General features: G+C 46.5%; 1 protein-coding gene and 1 long non-coding RNA gene across 2 annotated transcripts in view; one reads left to right on the top strand and one right to left on the bottom strand.

The window, feature by feature from the left end:
• The window catches only part of QSOX1 (quiescin sulfhydryl oxidase 1), a 76,111-nt gene extending 52,746 nt beyond the window's left edge, over positions 1-23,365 (top strand). Inside the window, exons 7-12 of the mRNA XM_083446332.1 lie at positions 3,697-3,831; positions 5,390-5,519; positions 14,636-14,752; positions 16,951-17,086; positions 17,965-18,141; positions 21,532-23,365. Of these exons, the coding sequence (XP_083302458.1) occupies positions 3,697-3,831; positions 5,390-5,519; positions 14,636-14,752; positions 16,951-17,086; positions 17,965-18,141; positions 21,532-22,355 (1,519 nt within the window). The 3' untranslated portion in view covers positions 22,356-23,365. The remainder of the gene's footprint in view (positions 1-3,696; positions 3,832-5,389; positions 5,520-14,635; positions 14,753-16,950; positions 17,087-17,964; positions 18,142-21,531) is intronic.
• Positions 5,330-10,353, bottom strand: LOC310680140. Its single transcript, XR_014512661.1, has 4 exons — positions 9,848-10,353; positions 8,747-9,535; positions 6,087-7,898; positions 5,330-5,624 (listed from the first exon to the last, which is right to left on the bottom strand). It is a non-coding gene; the product is annotated as an uncharacterized lncRNA (long non-coding RNA).
• Positions 23,366-24,594: the final 1,229 nt, after the last annotated feature.

Genomic DNA, 24,594 nt, shown 5'->3' with positions numbered 1-24,594 from the left:
ACATGGGCACTGTGTGTTCCTCAGGAATGGGGCTTGGAGAGGAGACGGTTCTGTTCACCCCCTTGCCAAAGATGGGGGAGCCTATTCTGCGCTTGTTGTAGCTGGCTTCCTAGCTGGGGCACATGGGATTTGCAAGCCCCTCTACTAAGAACGAATCAGGGAGGCGGTGAGCCGTGCCGCAGGAGGCTGCCTTTGTTCTTCCATGCCAGCTTCGCCCAACAGGAGAGCCATTGTTTTCCTTGCTGGTAGAGGAGAAAATTGTTTGCCTGATGTTGACGTCTCCTGACCATCTGCTTGCAGGGAGGCACGCGGCTGAGAAAGCAGAGTGGCTGCTGTTGCCTTCTGGGCTTCGTTGCCACTGTCATTGCTTCCCCCCACACGGGTGGGCAGCTTTCCTTTTTTTAATAATAATATTTTTTATTAAAATTTCTGAATATTTTTTAAACATGACACCCATCTTATATATAATACATAAAGACCGATTGACCATCTCAGCCTCTGACTTCCCTCTTCCTCGGCTAATGGTTATACTCTAATATTGCATTTTGTTATTATTATTATTATTATTATTATTACCCTTATATCCTATTCTTAAATAAATATTCAATTAAAAATAAGTGATAAATTTAACCTTACAAAACTTATTGTAACCCTACCAAAACTAAAACAACAACAACAACAACAACAATAATAATAGTAATATTTGTACCCCAGCCACTCTGGGCGGCTTCCAACAAAGATTAAAAACAAATTAAAATGTCACACATTAAAAACTTCCCTGAACAGGGCTGCCTTCAGATGCCTTCTAAATGTCAAGTAGTTGTCTATCTCTTTGACATCTGATGGGAGGGCGTTCCACAGGGCGGGCACCACTACCAAGAAGACCCTTTGCCTGGTTCCTTGTAGCTTTGCTTCTCGCAATGAGGGAACCGCCAGAAGGCCCTCAGCGCTGGACCTCAGTGCCCGGGCTGAACGATGGGGGTGGAGACGCTCCTTCAGGTATACAGGACCGAGGCCGTTTAGGGCTTTAAAGGTCAGCACCAACACTTTGAATTGTGCTCGGAAACGTACTGGGAGCCAATGCAGGTCTTTCAAGAGGATGTTAATTGTTTACAATTGCCTTTCAAACAGAACGGGTGGACAGCTTTCCTGCTCATTTCGTTCCACTTTGGGTTGCGGGCAGAGTCGGGTTTTCTCATCAGGATATTCAGAGCTGCCTCCTGCTCTGTGCCACCTTGCCTGAAAATATGTGGCTGGCTGATGCGGAGCTTGTTCCCTCTTGGATTCTGTGGGGAGGGCCAGGGCTGATGGGGGCTAGAGTCAAACAATTCAGGGCCAATTCAGGACCGGGGTGTGTGCAGCTTTCAGCGCATAAGGGCACATGGGAGGCAGAATGGGAGGTGAAAGTCAGGTTTGATGTTGCAGAACTATTAAGACTGGATCAGCCAGCACTATCACAACCATAGTTATTGTTCCAAGCTCATAGCAACAGCACCTTCTCCTCCTCTCTCTCTTTAAAATAATAATTGTTACTAGTTTTCAGTTACAATCCAATAATAGCCTCATTATAACAATACCAATTTATAATGCAATTATTAAGACCAAATTATATAATTTAGACAAAGTGTGCAAGAATTTATGGCTTGATGATTTTCTTTCCTTCTACATTCCAGAATCAATAATTTCAATTACCGTATTTTTTGCTCTATAAGACTCACTTTTTCCCTCCTAAAAAGTAAGGGGAAATGTGTGTGCGTCTTATGGAGCGAATGCAGGCTGCGCAGCTATCCCAGAAGCCAGAACAGCAAGAGGGATTGCTGCTTTCACTGCCCAGCGATCCCTCTTGCTGTTCTGGCTTCTGAGATTCAGAATATTCTTTTTCCTGTTTTCCTCCTCCAAAAACTAGGTGCGTCTTGTGGTCTGGTGCGTCTTACAGAGCAAAAAATACGGTATATTGCAGTCCTCATAGTAATCCCTTATACAACTACTGCAATATTAGTAACTTCTATTCGTGTTGACACATTAAATGATTTATAAAGCTACAAGTGAGGCACTCAGAACTATATCCTTGTTCTTCCTGTGTGTGGCAATTATTCTGTAGGCGTTTCTTCCTATCCTTGTGAAATGTTTTTTTTAAAAAATATTTTATTAAGTTTTTACACAAAAAGAAAGACAAAACAAAACCAAAGAAACAAGTTACAAAAACACAAAAACAACAACAAAAAACAAAAAACATCAAAAAGGAAAAACAATGATAAAAACAATTTCATCTTCGTGGTATTTCTTTCATTTACTTATTTCCCGACTTCCCCAGACCTCCCTTCACTGTATTCCAAATAATATATTTAATCAGCAAATTCCTACCCTCTATCTTAATTAATCCTTGTCTTAATTTTGATATCTTGGTATAACTTAGTCTCCTTAGTATCTTAAAATATTAAATCTTTTAATTTTACAACTTTTTTACTAATGACCTTTTAGATTCAATCTGATGTCATTTTAACATTCATTAATCTTATAATATTTCTGTAAATAATCTTTGAATTTCTTCCAATCTTCTTCCACTGTCTCTTCTCCCTGGTCTCTTCTCCTTCTCCTTGTGAAATGTTATGTCTGTCTTATCCCTGGTTGTTGCTGTTACCCATCATGCCTTGGGCGGAGCTGATATCCCATTGTTGCTCCAGAAATTTCTCTGTCCCAGATTCCTTGGCCCCAAATCTGAAATTTACTTCTGGTAGTGATGTGGAAAGGTTGCAGCTGTGCATGTGTATGGATTAATGATTCAAGGGGGAGCTGCCGGATTGGTTCGCCTTTGCGTGCAAGTTAAGCTGACTTTCTGAAACCCGAATGGCTGTGTGATGCCAGGTAGAAGGGTGAAAAGTACCCAGGATCTCGGTTGGTATCTCAAGGTCCCCTCTCCTTCCCACACACGACAATAAGTAACCAAACAATTAAACCCCTGTGTTGCAAACAATTATCAGTAATATCCAAGGCAACACGATGACCACGTACAACAATGCAATATCAATATAAACTCTTTATATAATCTATACGGAACTGAAATCTTATAAATCTCTGAAAGTCACAAAATCTGTACTCTTGGTGGATTCTCTTGAAAACATAGAACCAAATAAACATACCGTATTTTTCGCTCTATAAGACGCACCAGACCACAAGACGCACCTAGTTTTCGGAGGAGGAAAACAAGGAAAAAAATATTCTGAATCTCAGAAGCCAGAACAGCAAGAGGGATCGCTGCACAGTGAAAGCAGCAATCCCTCTTGCTGTTCTGGCTTCTGGGATAGCTGCGCAGCCTGCATTCGCTCCATAAGACGCACACACATCCCCCCTTACTTTTTAGGAGGGAAAAAGTGAGTCTTATAGAGCAAAAAATACGGTAAGTCTTATAAGTCTCTGAAAGTCTTTGTAGCCTATACAAGTCTCTGAAAGAAGAAAAAGGTCAGATACTTATCTGGTGAAAACAAGCCGTAAAGCTATGTTTTATGATGTCCAACACAGCCAAAGTGGTCCGCAAACAGACGTAGTGAACAGTGATTCTGGATATACCCACTGTTTCGTGGAATTCTTCTTCAGCACAGCAGAAGGATACAGAAATGCTGTGTGATGCCAGGTAGAAGGGTGAAAGTTCCCATGATCTCAGTTGGTATCTCAAGGTCTGCTTTCCTTCCCATGCAGGCATGTTGACTCGAGACCACTCTACACAGACTTCCTGAAGAAATTGCCTGGGGTTGTTAGAGGAGACACCTTCAAGCCCACTGTGCTGCCACCTGTACCACCTACTACACCTGGGCCCTGGAAGGTGATAGACAGGTGAGAACCACCTTTGATGCTTCCAGTTATTCTGCTCTTTCTTCTCGCTCAGCACTGCTCTGTTTTTGCAGCACCTCCATCACTTCGTGGCTTATGAAGGCCCTGTCAGGGTTCGACATCACAAGCTCATTAGCCGAGGGCCCTTCCTTTACAACACTGTAGCTCTGCTGAATACTACAAAACAGATGAAGTAGCCTTGCGGTGCCCCTAATTTTTGAAAATTCCCTCCAGAAAATTTTAATTAAGTTGGAAAAGGATGATCAAATTCATTCCTTTAAAATGAAAAGAGAAAAACCAACCCTTCAGGCCAAGAGAAGAGAGCCTTTTTCTTCGCTCCGGACATGAGGGAATTCTCATGCACAGGCTCAAGTTTCTTGGTGGGATAATAATAATAATAATAATAATAATAATAATAATAATAAAACATTTCTTCCCCGCCCATCTGGCTAAATCGTTTCCCCAGCCACACTGGGCGGCTCCCAATCGAGTGTTAAAAACAATACAGAATTAAATATTAAAAACTTCCCTAAAGAGGGATGTCTTTTAAAGATAAGATAACTGTTTATTTCCTTGACATCTGATGGGAGGGCATTCCACAGGGCGGGTGCCACTACTGAGAAGGCCCTCTGCCTGCTTCCCTGTAGCTTTGCTTCTCGCAATGAGGGAACTGCCAGAAGGCCCTCAGAGCTGGACCTCAGTGTCCAGGCTGAACGATGGTGGTGGAGACGCTCCTTCAGGTATACTGGGTGGAGGCCATTTAGGACTTTAAAGGTCAGCACCAACACTTTGAATTGTGCTCAGAAACGTACTGGGAGCCAATGCAGATAAGCTGCACAGGCAACAAGCAAGTCTTGCGCCATTCTGAAAACCAAGAAATTCATGGTGACTTCAGGTGTTTGTGTTCTAGGGCCAACTTTATTGGGACGCAGAAGGCCTTTGACAAGCCCTGTCCCACAAAAATGCATGCCGCAACACAGCTCCTAGTTGTTCAGGTGCTTCCATCTTCGTTTTTGCTACAGCAAATGGATAGGGGCTGCCTCCTCTGCAGAGACTGTGGATGACTCTCTGGTGTCAGCCATCAGCTCTACTGAAGGCTCACTCCAAAGAGGTAATGGGAGATGATGGGCAAAGGTCCCCGTTCCCCCTTCTCCAAAGTAGATTGTTGCAAATTCTGCGGCTACAGCTGGGCTGGAGCTGGATTTAGCCTTAAGGTTGATGCTTCCTGTGTAAGTTATGTACCTTGGTTTTCAAACAGCTTAGTTCTCAAACGTTTTGGCTCCCAAACGATTGAAGCCCGGAAGTGACTGTTCCGGTTTTTGAATGTTCTTTTGGAAGCCGAACACACGATGGGGTTTCCGCAGCTTCTGATTGGCTGCAGGAACTTCCCGCAGCCAATCGGAAGCTGTGCTTTGGTTTTTGAATGGTTTGGAAGTCGAACGGACTTCCGGAACGGATTACGTTCAACTTCCAAGGTATGAATGTAGCTGCCATGTTGAGCTCTCTTTCTTTCTTTCTCTCTTTCTCTCTTTCTCTCTTTCTCTCTCTCTCTCTGCCACAGGAGAAAATTGTACATGGCTGACGTGGAATCGGCAGTGTTTTACACGCTAAGGAGAGAGGCCGCACGATACGATTTCCTCGAGAAAGAGCAACTTTCCGCATTGAAGCAGTATGTGGCTGTATTGGTCAAGGTGAGCTCTGATGAATTCTTTCCCTGCCTCTCCTCCCCCTTCCTCATGAATCTTAGCTTCTGCATATATACAGACTTGCCTCCCTGTTATCTCGGCAGTGACAAACTGGAACGTGTCCAGAGGAGGGCAACCAAAATGGTCAAAGGCCTGGAAACGATGCCTTATGAGGAACGGCTAAGGGAGCTGGGCATGTTTAGCCTGGAGAAGAGGAGGTTAAGGGGTGATATGATAGCCATGTTCAAATATATAAAAGGATGTCACATAGAGGAGGGAGAAAGGTTGTTTTCTGCTGCTCCAGAGAAGAGGACACGGAGCAATGGATCCAAACTCCAAGAAAGAAGATTCCACCTAAACATTAGGAAGAACTTCCTGACAGTAAGAGCTGTTTGACAGTGGAATTTGCTGCCAAGGAGGAGTGTGGTGGAGTCTCCTTCTTTGGAGGTCTTTAAGCGGAGGCTTGACAACCATATGTCAGGAGTGCTCTGATGGTGTTTCCTGCTTGGCAGGGGGTTGGACTCGATGGCCCTTGTGGTCTCTTCCAACTCTATGATTCTATGATTCTATGACTTTGTTTTTAAGTGATTTGTGAGAGCTACTAATCTTGTTCTGGGTTTCTTTCTTTTATTCTTAAAAGTCACATGTCAAATGTCCTCTTTTCTCATAAGACAAAAACAATAACTTCTCAGTTATCATTATTATTTTGTAAAGTCTTTCTGAGGGGGATGTGGGCTTTGACCTGCGAGTTTGCATAATATGTCAGTGGTGGTTGAACTTACAGAGGGGAAGCGAGGGAGAGGGACAACAAAGGTCTTAAACCAGATTAGGTGAGTCTTACCAATCAACTGTGGTTGAGGGAAATCTGAGACATGGGGTGTGTATGTTTCTGTTGAAAACAAAACCACAACAGAATAAAGGAAAGTGGGGGTAAGGTGAAGCGATTTCCTCAAGCCTCTGAGAATTTGTAAGGAATATTTTGAGGGTGGGATTAAGGCAAGGAAAATTCCTTGCCTGTCCACAGAACTTCTTGCCATACAATATTTTTATACCTCTAATATCTTCAAATTTAGGGTTGGCAAACTTCTAGTGCATTACAGCACAGCAGGGGGAGCAACATATAGCTGTGAGTTCTTTAACCCGTCCCCTTTCCTGAAACTCCGCCTTCAGGAGGCCTGAACTGGGAACAAGATGCACTGCAACATTTTGATGCAGATCCCATTTGTTTGTTTGTAGTCATGATTGTTCCATCTCCGTGGTTCCAAACATGGAGAATCGTATCAGCTTTGTTTTATAGCACAGAATCTGGAGTTTTGAAAACTTTAGCTCCATTCCTTTTTAAAATGAAAAAGGCTTCTAGACCTTGTGTTCCGTGGGCTTCAACATTTAGAGAGTAGAGTTTCTGCTATACATTTTCTTCCGTGGCCTTCAGTCTTGTCACGTTACCCAAACTTCTCTACAGTCTCTCAGTTTGGTCTCTCTTTGCCACCGAAGCCTCTTCCATTGAGATTATCACACAGGGGGTTGCTCTGGTTGTGACAAGAAAGTTGTAATAACAAAACCACGGAAGAGTTAACATGGCCTCTGAAAGGCACTTTTTGGTTTTGTTTCTTTTGCTGCAATAAATCTTTTGAACCCTGATATCGAAAGGCCATAAAACGCAAGAGGTTAAAAACGCAAAGTCTGTGACATTTATTTTCAAAGCTCTTATTTTCAAAGCTCAGATACATTTTGTTTCTGTTTGACCTTTGCATGTTACAGACCTCATGCTCTTTTGCTCTGAGTGCTATCTTGAGTTTGTCTCTCTCTCTTTCCCTCTCTCTCTTTGTGCCTGTGTTATATGAGTATTTTGACATTCTAGCCAGAGCCGGCCCACCAATGAGGCAGGGTGAAGCACCTGCCTCAGGCGGCAGAAGCACAAAGTCAAATCATTTACTGATTGATTTAAATAAGCCAATAATAATCTTAAGACTCGAGACAGAGAATCTACCTGCAGAGGGGGATAAGGGGTCCAAACACCAGAGGGGAGATGGTGAAAAAAAGATGAGCTAAAGCCACACCTTTCGCAACGTTTGCGCCCCTGTTTTTGCCAACCCAAGATGTGATCTCATTCTCTCCTTCCCTCCGGAAGGGAAGGGAAATATCTTCTATCAGATATTTCTGGGATATTGCAGTGGTCTCTCCCTCTGCAATTTGGTGGCAATACATTGCCTGTGTCTGAAGTTGTGAGGTTTCAAAGCTGAAACCATAAATCACGCGAGGCCAATAGTACACCGCATGCCTCTTTTCTGGTTATGAAGCAAAATGGGGAGAGGAGGGGAATTGCTGGCAAGGCTCTGGCTGGCTGGCTGGAGCCTTGTCCCAGAAGTTACCGTATTTTTCGCCCTATAGGACGCACCGTCCCATGAGGCGCACCTAGTTTTTTGGGGGGGGAAATAAAGGGGAAAAAATATTTTCCCCCCCCAGGCGCGGGGTTGGGGAAGCCCGAGCTTCCCCCAACCCCAGCCCCCAAACAGGCAGCTCTCTGCAAGCCGTGGGAGCCCAGCGCTGGCTCCCGCTGCTTGCAGAGAGGTCCGTGAAGCCTGGACGCGCTGAGCTCAGCGCGCGCAGGCTTCAGCATGCAGGCAACTCTCCGCCAGCAGCGGGAGCGCTCCCGCTGCTTACGGAGAGGTCCACGAAGCCTGCATTCGCCCCATAGGATGCACACACATTTCCCCTTCATTTTTGGAGGGGAAAAAGTGCGTCCTATAGTGCGAAAAATACGGTATATGCCTGTCACCAGCCTAAGTATGAATGAATGAATTTATTAATACGGTCACAGACCAGCTTCAGCGCACACAATTATCACAAAACATAAAAATATCAGAAATACAAGGGACAATATGACAGTGACAAGGATTTAAATATAAAAATTAAAATTAATTGTTAACATGCCCCCTGTAATTAACATTTAAGGGATTGGGCGTTATGGGATACCACTTGCTTTCTGCGATTGATTGCAGTCGCACAGAATTTAGCTACATTTAATGTAGTCTTGGGCTTCTTGTCCTCTAGCAATAGTTTTAGACTATGGTATTCCGATTCTTTCCTAAACTTTTGCAAAACAGGTGTAATAAAAGTCAAACGTATATCCTCATAAAGACGACAACGTAATAGTACATGTGAAACAGTTTCAACTTCCAACGAGCCACAAGGACAGACCCGTGTTGTGTATGGTTTACCCTCAAATCTGCCCAAAGTAGTCTCTTACAGAAACTGTGGCGTACATGTTGAGAGGAGGAAGGATGCTGCCGAGGGAATGAAGATGGGAAAGGATGGGGCTGGGATGCCTTAAGAGACAGGTGGTGTTGGGAGGAAAAATAGAAAAAGAATTTACATCCATCAAGTTATCTGTGTGTCTGTCCTTCCCCCATTCTCTCTAACCCAAATAAAAGCAGGAATGGAAACAAAGGGCCTCTGTAGTGCCCTGAGCATCAGTGTGTCCCTCTCCTCCCACCATCTGCAGAGTAAGGGGACAGAGGCTGAAAGATGGAAGGGAGGGCATGGAAGCAATGTTGCAGGTGTTCGCAATATGTGAGGCCGCAGCCCAGTTTGCTGCTTATTGTTATTTACTGAAGTTCTCACCCTGGGCCAGCAGGGGGATACTGTAGATAGTTTTCACTCAGGTCCACATATGCAAATAAGGGATTGAAAGTGACGTTCAGTGATTGGATAGTTACAGAAAGTTGTTACAGTTGCGTTGTACTGGAGCTCTATATAAGCAGGCTGGCTGAACCCTTCAGTTCAGTTCTGTTCTGGCCTGTGAATAAACAAGAGCTCTTTGAAGAATCGTTGTGTCGTCTGATATGTTCACCCACAACTTAACACTTATGTTGTGTGGAAGGTGCAAGCAGGTGCCTTAGTGTATGACTTCGGCACTTTTTAGTGGATGGGGGAAGTTGTAAGACTGTTAAGTCTTACCTTAAGCAAGGGATGGCGAACCTGTGGCGCTCTCTCGCGCTCTCCGCATATTGCTAGACTTCCTTCCCCAGTGGCGTAGCGTGGGGGGTGCAGGGGGGCCCGGCCGCACCGGGCGCAACATCTGGGGGGGGCGCGCTCGCACTCGCAGCTCTCTGCCCCTACCTGGCTCACTCACTCTCTCTCACTGCAGTGCTGGCTGTGCGAATCCGATCCGAGCCGCCGGGTCGCCGCCCACTGTGGAGGGGAGGGTGCCAGGCGTGCGGTGCGGTGCGGAGAGAGAGCGAGGGACTATCTGGGGGAGGGACGGTGCAGCGGGGGGGGGGGGCGCAAATTACTTGCCTTGCCCTGGGTGCTGACAACCCACGCTATGCCACTGTCCTTCCCCATCACTCCCAACCATTGACTGTTCTGGCTGGTGTCTGAAATCCATCAACAATTGGAAGGTAGCAGATTCTGCATTCCCTGCCTTAAATTAAGGGTTTTTTTGGCCCTAGAATGAAAATTCGCCTGTTCACCTGCCAGCTGTGGATTTATCTCAACTTTGCTCTTCTGACAAGGAAAGCTGGAGTCCACCAAAGTTTATGCAGCAAACAGATCTTGTAGACAATAAAGTGCTACAAGATTATTGCATGGATTTACACACACACATGAACGCACACTACCTATAAAAGATCACGGACAGATTGTTACCATAAAAACATTATGGCACCAGCCCTTTCCTTAAAAGTAAATGGTCCTAACAGAGAAGATGGAAGTCCCAAAGGGCTGATTGCAGCCACGTGCCAATTCTGTAGATTCCCCCTCTCCATACTTGAAAACAGCCATAAATATAGGAAGAATAAAATTGCGAGAGAATAAAATAGCAACCGTAATAATCTTAAAGGTAAAGGTAAAGGTACCCCTGCCCGTACGGGCCAGTCTTGACAGACTCTAGGGTTGTGCGCTCATCTCACTCTATAGGCCGGGAGCCAGCGCTGTCCGCAGACACTTCCGGGTCATGTGGCCAGCGTGACAAGCTGCATCTGGCGAGCCAGCGCAGCACACGGAACGCCGTTTACCTTCCCGCTGGTAAGCGGTCCCTATTTATCTACTTGCACCCGGGGGTGCTTTCGAACTGCTAGGTTGGCAGGCGCTGGGACCGAACGACGGGAGCGCACCCCGCCGCGGGGATTCGAACCGCCGACCTTTCGATCGGCAAGTCCTAGGTGCTGAGGCTTTAACCCACAGCGCCAACCACGTCCCGTAATAATCTTAGGAAGCTTTAAAAAAAAATATGGCGTAAAATAAATTCAATTATGGAATACAAGGTTCATACCAAATAGTCACGCATGCCGCCAAGTAAACTCCTATTTAGTGGAGGACGTGCCAACCATGAAATTGTTGGGTCCTATAAATCGCAAAATAAATAAATATTTATTTCTTTAGTAACAGGCTCTTTAGCTACCCTTCCGGAAAAGCGCAACGGGGGATAAAAGCAACAGTTTTGTGCCCGATACAAGATCTGACCACAAGATGGAGCAGTCTTACTAGGATCCAACTATTAAACTAATTATTGCTCTTGGATTTTCTCTCATCCAATAGTCGTGTTTCTCTCTCCCACCCGCCCCAATGCACCCAGCCACTGTACACACTTGAAAAATCTAAAGCTACGGAGGACCCATAGCTTTGCATCTATAACATCCTAGGTTCGGGCCCCAACATTGCTGCTTCAAAAGACTTTTGGGTAGCAGGGTGGGGGAGAGCTGAGCCTGAGACCCTAAGACAGCTGCTGCCCACATCTGGCCCTACTTCAGTTTGATTCTGCATGGGGCAACTTTGCATGAATGGAGGCAACACTGTAGCCCCAGCGCAAGTGCTTGATCCTCCTATTCTTCCTGCAGACTACTCAGGAAAGGTAGGAATCAAGGGAAAAGGAGTATTTCCCTAGGTTGGTTGGTTGGTTTTTAAACCCACTGTAAAGGCAAAGGGACCCCTGACCATTAGGTCCAGTCGTGGCCGACTCTGGGGTTGCGGCACTCATCTCACTCTATAGGCCGAGGGAGCCGGCGTACAGCTTCCGGGTCATGTGGCCAGCATGACTAAGCTGCTTCTGGCAAAACCAGAGCAGCGCACGGAAACGCTGTTTACCTTCCTGCCGGAGCGGTACCTATTTATCTACTTGCACTTTGACGTGCTTTCGAACTGCTAGGTTGGCAGGAGCAGGGACCGAGCAACGGGAGCTCACCCCGTCACAGGGATTCGAACTGCCAACCTTCTGATCGGCAAGTCCTAGGCTCTGTGGTTTAACCCACAGCGCCACCCGCGTCCCTAAACCCACTGTATTGGAAGTTAATGGCTGCTCTCCAGTTTAGAGCAAGTTGCACCCCATGATTGAGTAGCAGAGCAGGTATATCTGCAGAGCTTTCATGAATAGCAACAGAGAGTTCTTAATATCCTTTTATTCATCCTCCCAATCAATTTTCCTGGTTCCTTCTCTCCCCCCCCTCCTCCCCTGTTCAACCTGTCAATTTCCCACTTGTCTGTCTGCCTTCCTGTGACATGTGCCCCCCCAATCTCTCTCCCCCCCCCCTCCATCGCCTCTTTGAACGTATGTAGCTCTTTGGCCCCCTCTCCCTGGAGTGCTTGTGGTTTTAAAGTGCTGATGCTAATCGGATTTGAGTTGACTTATTGTCAAAGTAGCTTTGCGTGTTCCTTGGAGACTATTTTGGAGTTACGACCAAGATTTGGATCTTGGCCATTGGCCTGCAGGGGCCGGCTTGTTTGCTTATTGCAGAATGAACAAAAGGATCTCCCGGTATTAGCAGTGTCTAAGATAAATTTGGACAGGGAATTCCCACATCGCCCACCGGAAAGCAGAGGGGGAGCTGGATGCAAACAGAGAGCAGCTCCATGCCTTCTGCCGCACCATGTTTGAGGAATTCCGGCTTCCAACAGTTGGGACAGGGAGAAAGGACTCGGAGCAGAGCAATCAGCAGGCAGGCAGAAGGGAAAACCCAAAGATAGGTTTGTAGCTTCCATTGGTAATAGGTAAAGGTAAATGGACCCCTGACCATTATGTCCAGGCGTGACCGACTCTGGGGTTGCGGCGCTCATCTCGCTTTATTGGCCGAGGGAGCCGGCGTACAGCTTCCGGGTCATGTGGCCAGCATGACTAAGTCGCTTCTGGCGAACCAGAGCAGCGCACGGAAACGCCGTTTACCTTCCCGGCAGAGCGGTACCTATTTATCTACTTGCACTTTGACGTGCTTTCGAACTGCTAGGTTGGCAGGAGCTGGGACAGAGCAATGGGAGCTCACCCCGTCGCGGGGATTCGAACCGCTGACCTTCTAATTGGCAAGTCCTAGGCTCTGTGGTTTAACCCACAGCACCACCTTGCCACTGGTAAAAAGTTGCAGCAAATATTGGGACTATTCTCATTGGAAGGGTCTCCCCTTGAGGCAGAGGCATAGGAAGGTCAGGTGGTACCCGAAGTGGGACATTTTTTGTCACCCCCTCCCCTCACAAACATGGATTATTATTTTTTGCCTGCAAAAATGGTTTTACGTTATTTCCTATTTTCTTACAAAGGAATCTGGATTCTGAGCCTCTGATAACAAGTAGGCACCTATGGACAGATACTTAAATCTACAGGATGGATTGTGTTTTGGCTTGTGTTATTTTATTTATATTTATTGTTTATTTATTTAATAAAATTTATTTTTAAAAAAACCTGCAAAGTGGTTTACCAAAACAAAACAAAAACAAAACAAAACACCACAGCAGTAAAATCAAGAAAAATTAACAACCCTGCTTTAAAACATACAAAAGCTAAAATGTTGCGATTAAAATGACTTCAACTTCCTAAGCATCTAGGTATGCTTGCCTAAAGAAGGGTGCTTTTAGCAGGTGCCCAAAAAGAGTCTAGCAAAGGCACGTGCTTTGTTGACATTTCAGCCTTCACGACATAGGAAAACGGCCAAGTAAACAGCTGTTTCCGTGGAGGAAGGTCAAGATATTAACTGATATGCATGAAATTTCATATGTAGCTCTATAATCCCTAGTGTAGTAAGATAGGACCCCCAACACACCCCAAATGAACACAGGAGGGTGCGAAGTGAAGTCAGTGCAGGAGGGATGTTGGGGGAATGTCAACAGGAAAAGCAAAGGACCGCGAAGGATCTTGCCTCGCTTCATATATTCATTTCAGTCACCTTGTGCATTGACCTGACTCCCAGTGCAAAGCTATAGAGATGCAGGGGAGCTGTGGTCTAAGCCACCAAGCCTCTTGGGCTGGCTGATCAGAAGGTCAGCAGTTTAAATCCGCCAGTCTAGCAGTTCAGAAGCATGCCAGCGCAAGTAGATAAGTAGGTATCGCTGCAGTGGGAAGGTAAACGGCGTTTCCGTGGGCTCTGGCTTCCGTCACAGTGTCCCGTTCCGCCAGAAGCAGTGCTGACCACATGACCCGGAAAGCTGTCTGTGGACAAACGCCGGCTCCCTCGGCCTGAAAAGCGAGATAAGTGCCGCAACCCCACAGTTGCCTTGACTGGACTTAACCATCCAGGGGTCTTTTACCTTTACCTTTTGCCTTATAGAGACTTCCTCTGATAGGAATTGCCATCTTGAAGCAAACTACAGTTATCCTCAGGTTGAAATTGCTTCAGGTTGAACGCTTTCGGGTTGCACTCCGCGGCGACCCAGAAGTAATGGAACCCGTTACTTCCAGGTTTTGCCACTCGCGCATGTACAGACGGTCAAAATGATGTAATGCGCGGAAGCGGCGAACCACGACCCACGCACGCACAGACATGTGGACGCGGGTTGCGTTCGCTTCAGGATGCGAACGGGACTCCGGAACGGATCCCGTTTGTATCCACAGGTACCACTGTACATGAACGATCCACTCCTCCTCTGTACCTGTGCATATAATTCTGTACCTGAGGATAGAGGAAGTTTGATCCAATTTTTTTGTCCATGAAAAAGAAGACATCACAAGAATTGAATTCTCTCCCCCAGACTATTTATTCTGCACTACCACATGATTGGTATTATGCACTTTTCGCCCCTGGAGCGTCATGGTCAGTGGCCGCCCCTTTTGTTTTCACCTGCCACAAGTAGACATTAGTTGGCTTCTGTTACTTATCCTTCCTGTTTCCTGTCTGCATTTTTCTTCTTCTTTACACCAGTATTTTCCTGGACGCCTGCCGATCATGAACTATCTTCGCAACCTGGACTTTTGGCTGAGGCCAAAGACAAACGTTTCCAAGAGCGAGTGGGAGGAAGCGCTGAGGAATAAAAACGAGGTATATTTCACTGGCCTTGCTTCTGCGTCAAAAGCATGGGTGGTCTCTTTCTACTGAGGTGGTTTTGAAATGTTCTGTCTTCTCGGAACTTTGTCCACACAAACCCCGGGTCTGCCATGGAGTACCCCGGGGGCAGGCTCTGAGGTACCTTTGGTTCATGCTGGGGGTTAGGTGGGGGGTTGGAGCTCAAATCCATTGGGCCTGACCATTGCCCTGAGTGGCTTGAATGTGCACCTAGAATAGCCCCAACCCCTTTGGACCTGTGGGCACCACCACAAAATGGCTCAATTGTTTTTTTAAAATAATAATATTTTATTATTTATACCCTGCCCATCTGGCTCGGTTTCTCCAGCCACTCTGGGCGGCTTCCAACAAAGATTAAAAATACATTAAAATGTCACACATTAAAAATTCCATGAACAGGGCTGCCTTCAGATGTCTTCTAAATGTCAGGTAGTTGTTTATTTCCTTGACATCTGATGGGAGGGCATTCCACAGAGTGGGTGCCACTACCGAGAAGGCCCTCTGCCTGGTTCCCTGAAACCTCATTTCTTGCAGTGAGGGAACCACCAGAAGGCCCTCGGTGCTGGACCTCAGTGTCCTGGCTGAACGATGGGGGTGGAGACGCTCCTTCAGGTATACTGGGCCGAGGCTGTTTAGGGCTTTAAAGGTCAGCACCAACACTTTGAATTGTGCTTGAAAACATACTGGGAGCCAATGTAGGTCTTTCAGGACCGGTGTTATATGGTCTTGGTGGCCACTGCCAGTCTAGCTGCCGCATTCTGGATTTAAGTCAACCTCTTTTTCTTATTATTTCTGGTTACAATCAAGGAGACTTAATTGTTCATTGTTTTACATCACTTTGATTTAAACTTAGCTGCTGCCAAAGGTAAAAGAGAGGGAAATGTTATAGACAGATTGGGTGGGCGTCGAGGGAGGTGTCTGGGGGTGCATTGGTGCCCATAGGCATCACTTTGGGGAACTCATATCTACAAGCTTCCCAGAGATTTGGCTATTAAAAAAAATGATCTAGTGGTGCAGCAGTAAAACTGCTGACACATTTGCAAAGCTAAGCAGGGTCCGATATGGTTTCTAATTGGATGGGAGACCACAGGTTGAGCTTCCTGCATTGCAGGGGGTTGGTCCAGATAACCCTCAGGGTCCCTTCTAACTACAATTCTGTGAGCACTAAGTGGTATCTCTTTCCTCATAGATTAGGCATAGGCAAACTCGGCCCTCCAGATGTTTTGGGACTACAACTCCCATGATCCCTAGGACTAACAGGACCAGTGGTCAGGGATGATGGGAATTGTACTCCCAAAACATTGGAGGGCTGAGTTTGCCTATGCCTGTCATAGATTAAAGTATACATACACTGTCAATGTAATTCATGTTTCACTTTTTGGGGCAGCAGGTCTTATGATTAAAATTCATTGGGCAACTTTTTAAAATCTCAGTGAATGTATGGCTAGCTTAGATATTCTCCGTGGATGTTAAATTAAGTTTGTTAGCCTCAAAATTAAACATAGCCTCCATTTGGATTCTGTGGGGTGTGCAAAGTTGGCTTCATCATTTTTGAAAAGTGTAGAAACTGTGGAATATATCATTTATGGTGAAGATAAACATTGGTTTGTTTCCAGTTGTGTCCTTCTGCTGGTGGGGTTTTTTTTGATCCAGCAGAGGCACCTGCGAGAGGGCAGAGATGGGGTAGAGTAGAGGGAAGGGAGAATCTGCAAAAATCATGCTTTTCCCAAAGCCTGTGGTGGATCAAAGAGCCCTTCCATCAGGGGAGGGACAAAATTGGACGCATTATGTAAAACAGTCTCTAAATCCTGCATAGGAGATTAAACAGCTAATATTTCTTTTCCAGGAGCTAGTCAGTGGTCAATAATGGGTTAGAATTAGAAGACAGGGATTGCCTTGTTCTGTATTAGTTTTGCATAATCTTAGTATGGGATTTTTTCTTTACTGTGTGTGTGTACACTCTCTCTCTCTCTCTCTCTCTCTCTCTCTCTTCTTCTTCTTCTTCTTCTTCTTCTTCTTTTTCTTCTTCTTCTTCACACGATACCCATCTGGGCAGCGTCTAGCAAACAAAACACATTAAGCACAGCAGAACAACATTAAAAACTTCCCTATACATATTCACACACAGAGAGAGATGTCTAATATTCACCTTGTTTTTGCATTCTCCCTTTCAGCTTCCAAATGCCTGGCTGCCAGAGAATCCAACCTGGGTAGGGTGTCAAGGGAGCAAGAGAGGTTTCCCATGTGGCCTCTGGACTCTCTTCCATCTCCTGACGGTGCAGGAAGCACTGCTTAGCCCTCAACCTCACAGTGAGTAATGCAGCCCCTGCTCAGTGGTCTGTAGTAAACCCACAGCCCAAGTCATGTCCAGGTGAATTCAGGCACCGTTTTGTTCCCCCAAAGCACATACAACATGGCAGCATCCATGATAGATAGCCATCCAACCTCTGCTTAAAAACCTCCAAGGAAGGAGAGTCTACCACCTCTCGTGGGAGTCTGTTCATCCGCCCCATTGTTGGTTGGCTGGTCTTTTGTCAAAAATTACAGCAATGAAATGAGTATTTATAATTGAGTGTCGTTGCCCATATTCAGTTAAACAGTCATACCTTGGAAGTTGACGTCATACCTTGGAAGTTCCAGAAGTCCGTTCGACTTCCAAAGCGTTCAACTTCCAATTCGCGTTGCTTTCGCTGAAGCCTGGAGGGCGAGAGGGGTCAGTGCGCACCGACCCCTCTCGCTCTCCAGGCTTCAGGGATAGCCGCCTGAAGCCTTTGGAGTGCAGCGGGACCTTGCGCTGCGCTCCAAAGGCTTTGGGTTCCTTTTGCAGAAGCCGGGAGAGCAAGACTCTCCTGGCTTCAGCAGAGAGGGAGAGCTGCGCAGCGCCCCTTCAGCGAAGTGGGAGGAGAAATGGAAGGGACTCCATTTCTCCTGCCGCTTTGCTGAAGGGGCGCTGAGCAGAGAGGTGGAGAATTTCCCCCCCCCCTTGTCCTCCCCCTCTAAAACAAGTTGCGTCCTATGGTTGGGTGCGTCCTATAGAGTGAAAAATATGGTACTTTACTCCACACAGATATACTTTCAGCAAACAGCACCTGAATTCATCTCGAGAGGGCTCAGGGTGCATGCAGTTGGTCTGGGTGTTTTGCCCACTCACATTTTAATGGGTCTGCCCCTCCCTTCTCTCCCCCCAGCACCACCGGAAGTCCTCCCTACAATGAGAGGGTACGTCCACTACTTCTTTGGCTGCCGGCAGTGCGCAGACCACTTCGAGGGCATGGCAGCAGAGTCCATGAACAAAGTGAGGAACAAAGATGGCAGTATTCTCTGGCTTTGGTCAAGGCACAACAGAGTCAATGCTCGCTTGGCAGGTAAGGGCACTGCTGCTGGTTGGCTGCATGTAGATTGATGTCTGTCTGTCTCAGGGCAACATGGAAGAGTGGTCCCTATTGGCAGACTAACAGAAACCTGCTATTTCATTATTATTATTTTTTCTTCTTTGGCGATCCCTCGTAGCCGAATAAAATTGTCTTCCGTGAACACAGTCTTAACAATGAGTCCGTAAGTGACTGTGGAGGCCAATTCGGGATCCACACATCCTTCCACATTGGGAACATAGGTTTCCAGGTGGGAATTGATCATGGTGAGGGTTTGCCAAGTGTGCCTTCCTCTTAGCACATTTCTCCCTTGCGTCCTGAGTTCGAGCGTCTTCAAAGCCCATGACACCTTTGGTAAAAGCTGTTCTCCAATTGGAGCACTCGCAGGCCAGTGTTTCCCAGTTGTCAGTGTTTATACTAAATTTTTTAACATTTGCCTTGAGAGAGTCTTTAAACCTCTTTTGTTGACCACCAGCATTACGCTTTCCATTTTTAAGTTTGGAATAGAGTAGCTGCTTTGAAAGACGATAATCAGGCATCCAAACAACATGACCAGTCCAACAAAGTTGACGTTGAAGAATCATCGTTTCAACACTGGTGATCTTTGCTTCTTCCAGTACACTGGCATTAGTTTGCCTATCTTCGCAAGTGATGTATAATTTTTTTTGAAGACACCGTTGATGGAATCTTTTGAGAAGTTGGAGATGGCGTTTGTAAGTGGGCCATGTTTCACAAGCATAGAAACCTGAAAATGAAATCGAAACCTGCTATTTCATTAAGTCATTAAGTGGGCACTGAGAAACAGGAAGATGCGGCTGTCTGAAAATGTTCAGTCTAGGAATGTTCAGAATCTCGGTATGCTGGTTGAATTCCATCTTCCTCAGCTTACCTCAGAGTAAATGAACTCGTCAACAGTCTGCAGGTTTCCTGCGTTACAGAAAAGCTGCTCTGTCTCCACATTTGATGAGTAGCTTTCCTTTACTGCAATACCCCACTCTGCCTCTTTCCATATGAACGAACCGGAACCCTTCTTTGTGTGCCTCCTCCATGAGAGGTCCAGAGGGTGGCGACATGAGGAAGGGCCTTTTCTGTGGTGGCTCCCCACTTGTGGAATGCTCTCCCCAGAGAGGTTTGGCTGGTGCTTTCATCACACCCCTTTAGGCACTGGTCGAAAACATTCCTTTTTAACTAGGTCTTTGGTTGATTAACCATCTAACCCTTCTAAATAAATTGGGGAGGAGTGTTTATTGGCTTGTTTTTGTTCTTATTTTTATTATGTACCCTGTGTTTTTTATATTGTATTTTTATGTCATGAACTGCCCTGAGACCCATGGATAAAGGGTGGAATGCAAATATAATAAAGTAAATAAAAATAAAATACTTGGGAACCCTGAATGCAGCTGACAGGTTCAGATCAGATGTTGAAGGTGGAAACTTCCCATAAACAGATAGTGTATTAAGTAGTTTCTTTTTCAGAAAGAACATTTATGTTCAGAACGTGCTGATAAATTTGGACTGTAGGTTAGGTTTATAAACCTACCTTGCGCCCACAGATTTGGTTGTTTCTGGCCAGATTCTTTGCTGCAATTACTGGACCACGATTCAGAGAGTGGGGAGTGGGCAGCTGGAGAAAGTAAAAAGAAGCAGCAATTTTTTTTTGATACAAGATACCCTCATCTTCTCTGTTGTGTTGCAGTCAGTGACTGATTGAGGGAGAAAGTGTTCCTGAGCTAAGATAAATCGCCCCTCATTGATGGAAGCAAATTAGCCTTTCTTTCTCTCAGTAGTTGGCTCTCTACTCCGTCGTGCTTTGGAGGAAATTTCACCCAGCAACGTGCCATATTTCTGGTTCTGGTGTCCCTATAACTCCCTGTGTGTTAACCAGCCTAATAGTTAACCCCCTGCCGTACGCACAAGTTCAGTTGTGAGGCAGAAATGCGGGCCAAGCGCAGTCCTTGAACAAGCAGCTGGTGGCGATGTACCTACTAAATCTTATCTGCCTTTCCTGCTGCGGGGGGCTTCTAAAGGCCGACATGTGCCCTGGGAGGACCCTCCTCCCGAGACGGCTGCCCACATGTTCCGTTTTTTGCAGACAGATGCAATCCCTTGTTCCCCGGGCCTGTTTCCTTTGACATGGGGAGGGCGGGGGGTGATTCCTGCTGACACATGATTGTGGCAGAGAGGAGGGGCACATTGGCCCAGCCAAGGAATCAAAGGAATTATTCCTTCTTTGTCCCTCTTGGGCTTTTATACCTTCTCTTCCCTCCCCCTGGGACATAATCTCCCTTTTTCTAAAGCACGTACTCCAGCTTCACAAGGCCTCTGAGGTTTGTTTATCCGATATGGTTCTCTCCTTCCCCCCCTCCCAAACCTATTTATTTCTTCAAGCCCACCGTAGGTAACAGCCACTTGAAACATGCTAAATCCTCTTCGGAATTTCGCCACGGCATTCGGTGGCTGTGTGTTTTGGTTAATCTTCTAAATGCTGGGACTGTCAACAAGTGCAAGGGCACATCTGTCTGAAAATATAAAGACAACGCAGCGAACATGGGCAAATCGCCATTGTCAACATTCACTACTGCGGTAACACCGTAGTCTCAGAGGTTCAGACTGCTGGCGTTCCTTTGTAGTTGTCAACGGATTCCACATTTAGGATACGATTTGGTAACACAGCCATGCAATGCATGTAAAACATACCAGCCTCCATACTTTCGCGGTAACCTTCCACTTGGTTCAGAAAATTGGACGCGCCTAGAAGGCAGATTCCCTGCCTCTCCTAGCGTAGTCTTGGCAGTGTTTGTGCTAAGGATTTAAATGCTGACTTGGTATACCTGGAGGCACAGTCTGCTTATGAATATCAGCTGTGTGGGGACCAATGACAAGGGCTGGCCATCTCCTGCATGCCCTGTGCTTGTGAGTTTTCAGAGGCATTTGACTGATTGGAAACAAAATACTGGACTGAGTGGTCCTTGGTGATCAAGCAAACACGATGTGCGTCATTCATAACTAAAACTGCAATCCAGTGCATAATTCCCTGGGAGTAAGACCTGATGAACTGAATAGTACCTAATTCTGAGTAGACACGGCTAGGATTGCACTATGGGGTACTGCTCACATGCATATATAGAATTGTGCTCATTGTACTATGATTTGCTGAATAATTTCTGGCATTGTTTCCAATGAACTTTAAAAAACTGAGCTGAACCTATTTTTTTCTCTTCCGCGGAGCCTAGGCAACTAATGATTTGATTTTTAAAAATCGCTGCCCTCCTTTTGTCCTAAGAGCAAAATTGCTTATAGATACTGCTAGTTTCCAATATAGTTTACTGGTAATATGCACAGATGGTAATATCTAAGACTTCCCTTGTTATCTTCCTTGTTTAGGCACTGCAAGTGAGGACCCCAAATTCCCCAAAATCCAGTGGCCTCCCAAAGATTTGTGTTGGTCATGCCAGATCACCATCAACGGAAGGCTGATGTGGGACGAGAGGGCCATCCTGAGATTCTTCAAGAGTCATTTCTCGCGGGGCAACATTTACCTGGATTTCCTCAAAGTTGAGAAAGGGCTTCGGGTCAGACAGGGCCGAGATGTTGAGGAGAGAGACTACGAAGCGGACAGGAAGCTGGAAGGAGGAGGAGGAGGACAAGAGACTGGCAGAGGAGATGGAGAGGCCTTTGAGGAAGAGAAGAAGAGGACAGAGAGGAAGAAATCTGGTTTCGAACGGTCAGGCTCCCTGGAGGCACACAAGCCCTCTATCGTCAAGATGAACACCAAGACCAAAGAGCTGGAGGAAAACATTGTCGATCTGGATACCTTCAGCGAGCAGCACTTCAAGAGCAAGGCTCTGAAGATGGCAGGCCAGCCCGGCATCAGGAACAGCCGCAGTAAGAGGGACGTTGGGCTGGTGCGGATGGAGGACTGGGGCCACCAGTCTCTTGATTATGATGCCGCCTGGCGGCTCCTGCAGCAGAAGGGCTTGGGAGCCCAGCAGATCGTGGGCATCATGGAGGAGTCTGAGAAGGAGGGCGGGGTGATCCGGAGGAGGAGCCAGTGGTTCCACATCCTGGGGGCGGGCTTCTCCAGGTTGGACGTCAGCTTGTGCATTGTCTTGTACTTCCTCTCCTCCATGTGCCTTTTGGGCATGTACACTTTCTTCCGCATGCGCATGAGGTACCACAAGGGCCGCCCAGGCTTCCTTCAAGCCTGAGAGGGACAAGCAGAGCGTCAGCAGATAGCGGGTTGGAGAAGGGGTGTGTGTGTGTTTGTGCGCTGCATGCCCACGATGCTTGTTCTTCTGCAACAATTCCTACTCTGGTTTATGGATGCACAAATGCAAAAAACATGCAGGTATCTCAGTTGTAAAAGCACATACATGTGGTGTGGTGCTTGACCCGACTGAGTGTGCAACAGTGGCAACCGGCAGGTAAGCCTGTGTGTGGAGGGAAGTAAGGGGTGGTATTCAATTGAAGTTTTTCTCAGACTAAACCTGTTGAAATTAATGGGCTTGACTTAGTTCTGTCTGTTCATTAATTTAAATGGGTCTGTTCTGAGTAAAACTTAGTTGACAGCCACCCACGGCAAGTGCTCATTATGCCACCATTTCTGCAGTGTGTATGTGTGTGGGTGTTTCATTTCTGTATCTGTAATGGAGTACGAATTGTTGAGCAACATGTTGACTTTGTTGTTGAAAGGGGTGTTGGTTCCCATTTCAGACCACGTATGGATAGTGTGATTGTCTGGGGAGTGAGTGGGCTTAAAAAAATAAAAATGTCCCCGCCTTGTGGGATCTTTAGCTGAACACATTCTGACCCCACCGTGGAAATGTAGCATATTCCTTCTTCAGAGTGTGTAACAAGGTTCTTGCAGAGCTTTTATGTGGATGGTTTGGGAGCAGCGGCAAAATGACTATTTTCAAATATGAATCGGAGACCTGTATAATTTGTAAAAGCTGGTTTGTTCCAGGTTAAAGTGACATGATGGACTTTGCGGATATGAAGCTGAACTTTTTGTGCCTGGTGTCTTGAGGTATAGCTGAGCCCTTTCCTACCTGGAAGAAAACTCAGTCCTGATTTCTTGAATTTAGGCGTAGAAGCGCAGTTCCACGACAGCCTTCCGGAGATACTTTGATTTCTTTTTAATAAACTGGATTCCAAAGCTTCTGAGCCATTGTGAAACTACCTTCAATAAAGCCAATGTTTGCATCTGTTTAAAAAAAAAGAGAGTAAGAACTCTTATCTCCACCAACAACCTCACCTGTACTTTTGGGTATATATGAGTGGCACAGGCATTTTAAAGGTTTGTCTCCTTCTGTGTCGGGACGCGGGTGGCGCTGTGGGTAAAAGCCTCAGTGCCTAGTGCTTGCCGATCAAAAGGTCGGCGGTTCGAATCCCCGTGGCGGGGTGCGCTCCCGTTGCTCGGTCCCAGATCCTGCCCACCTAGCAGTTCGAAAGCACCCCCGGGTGCAAGTAGATAAATAGGTACCGCTTACTAGCGGGAAGGTAAATGGCGTTCCGTGTGCTGCGCTGGCTCGCCAGATGCAGCTTGTCACGCTGGCCACGTGACCCGGAAGTGTCTGCGGACAGCGCTGGCTCCCAGCCTCTTAAGTGAGATGGGCGCACAACCCTAGAGTCTGTCAAGACTGGCCCGTACGGGCAGGGGTACCTTTACCTTTACCTCCTTCTTCTTCTGCAGTCCTTCCTATGAGCCTGGTGGTAGGGCATAGTCAGGCCTTGTTGTCTGCCTCACCCACGCGGCACCACCTCCTGCTCCCTGGATTAGGAGATCAAAGGCTAAAAACTGCCCCATACGGTCTTGGACTTGAACGATGTTGTAAAGAAATGGAAGGGTGCTGGGGATGGCAAGAGGCACAGATGCTATTCCTAACAGTCATGGCTGAGCAATGGAGAGTGCAGATCCCACGCCAAAGAACCTCACAACAAGCATTTTCCTGTTTTCCCACCAGCCAACCTGCCCGCTACTTCCCTTTCGCCTTCTTTCCAAGCCAGTTTGTGACATGCGACCCTCACCTTCACCCCAAAGGGACACCCCTATCTTCCATGCCATGCTTGTCACTATCAACACCCAGCAGCCTATGATTTCCTTGCCAATAAAAGAGAAAAGATTTGCATGTGCAAATCTGGTCCTGAGACACAGATTAACAATCTCCATTTGTTCAAACATAGGAGGGCTGTTGACTGAACAGACCATTCCTGAACAGTTCCTCAGACTCCGCCAGTTCTGGTCCACGCCATCCCTTTTGGGTAACTAGCATGCCTTAGCTGCTTAGGCTCCTGAATTCAGAGGAAAACAGCTGGGTTTCAGTTTTAGAGACTGGAAGAGATCCCTGATACGTATATTATTGGTGGTTTTAACACCTAGAGTGGAAACGTAACAAGTGAATGAGCCCAGCTCTTCGCTAAGAATACGAAGCAAAGTTAATGATAGCA

This window comes from Podarcis tiliguerta, assembly GCF_965153285.1.
Source record: "Podarcis tiliguerta genome assembly, chromosome: 6".
NCBI lineage: Eukaryota > Metazoa > Chordata > Lepidosauria > Squamata > Lacertidae > Podarcis > Podarcis tiliguerta.
The sequence above is the reverse complement of the archived record's forward strand: the minus strand, read 5'-3'. Positions and strand labels throughout refer to the sequence as shown.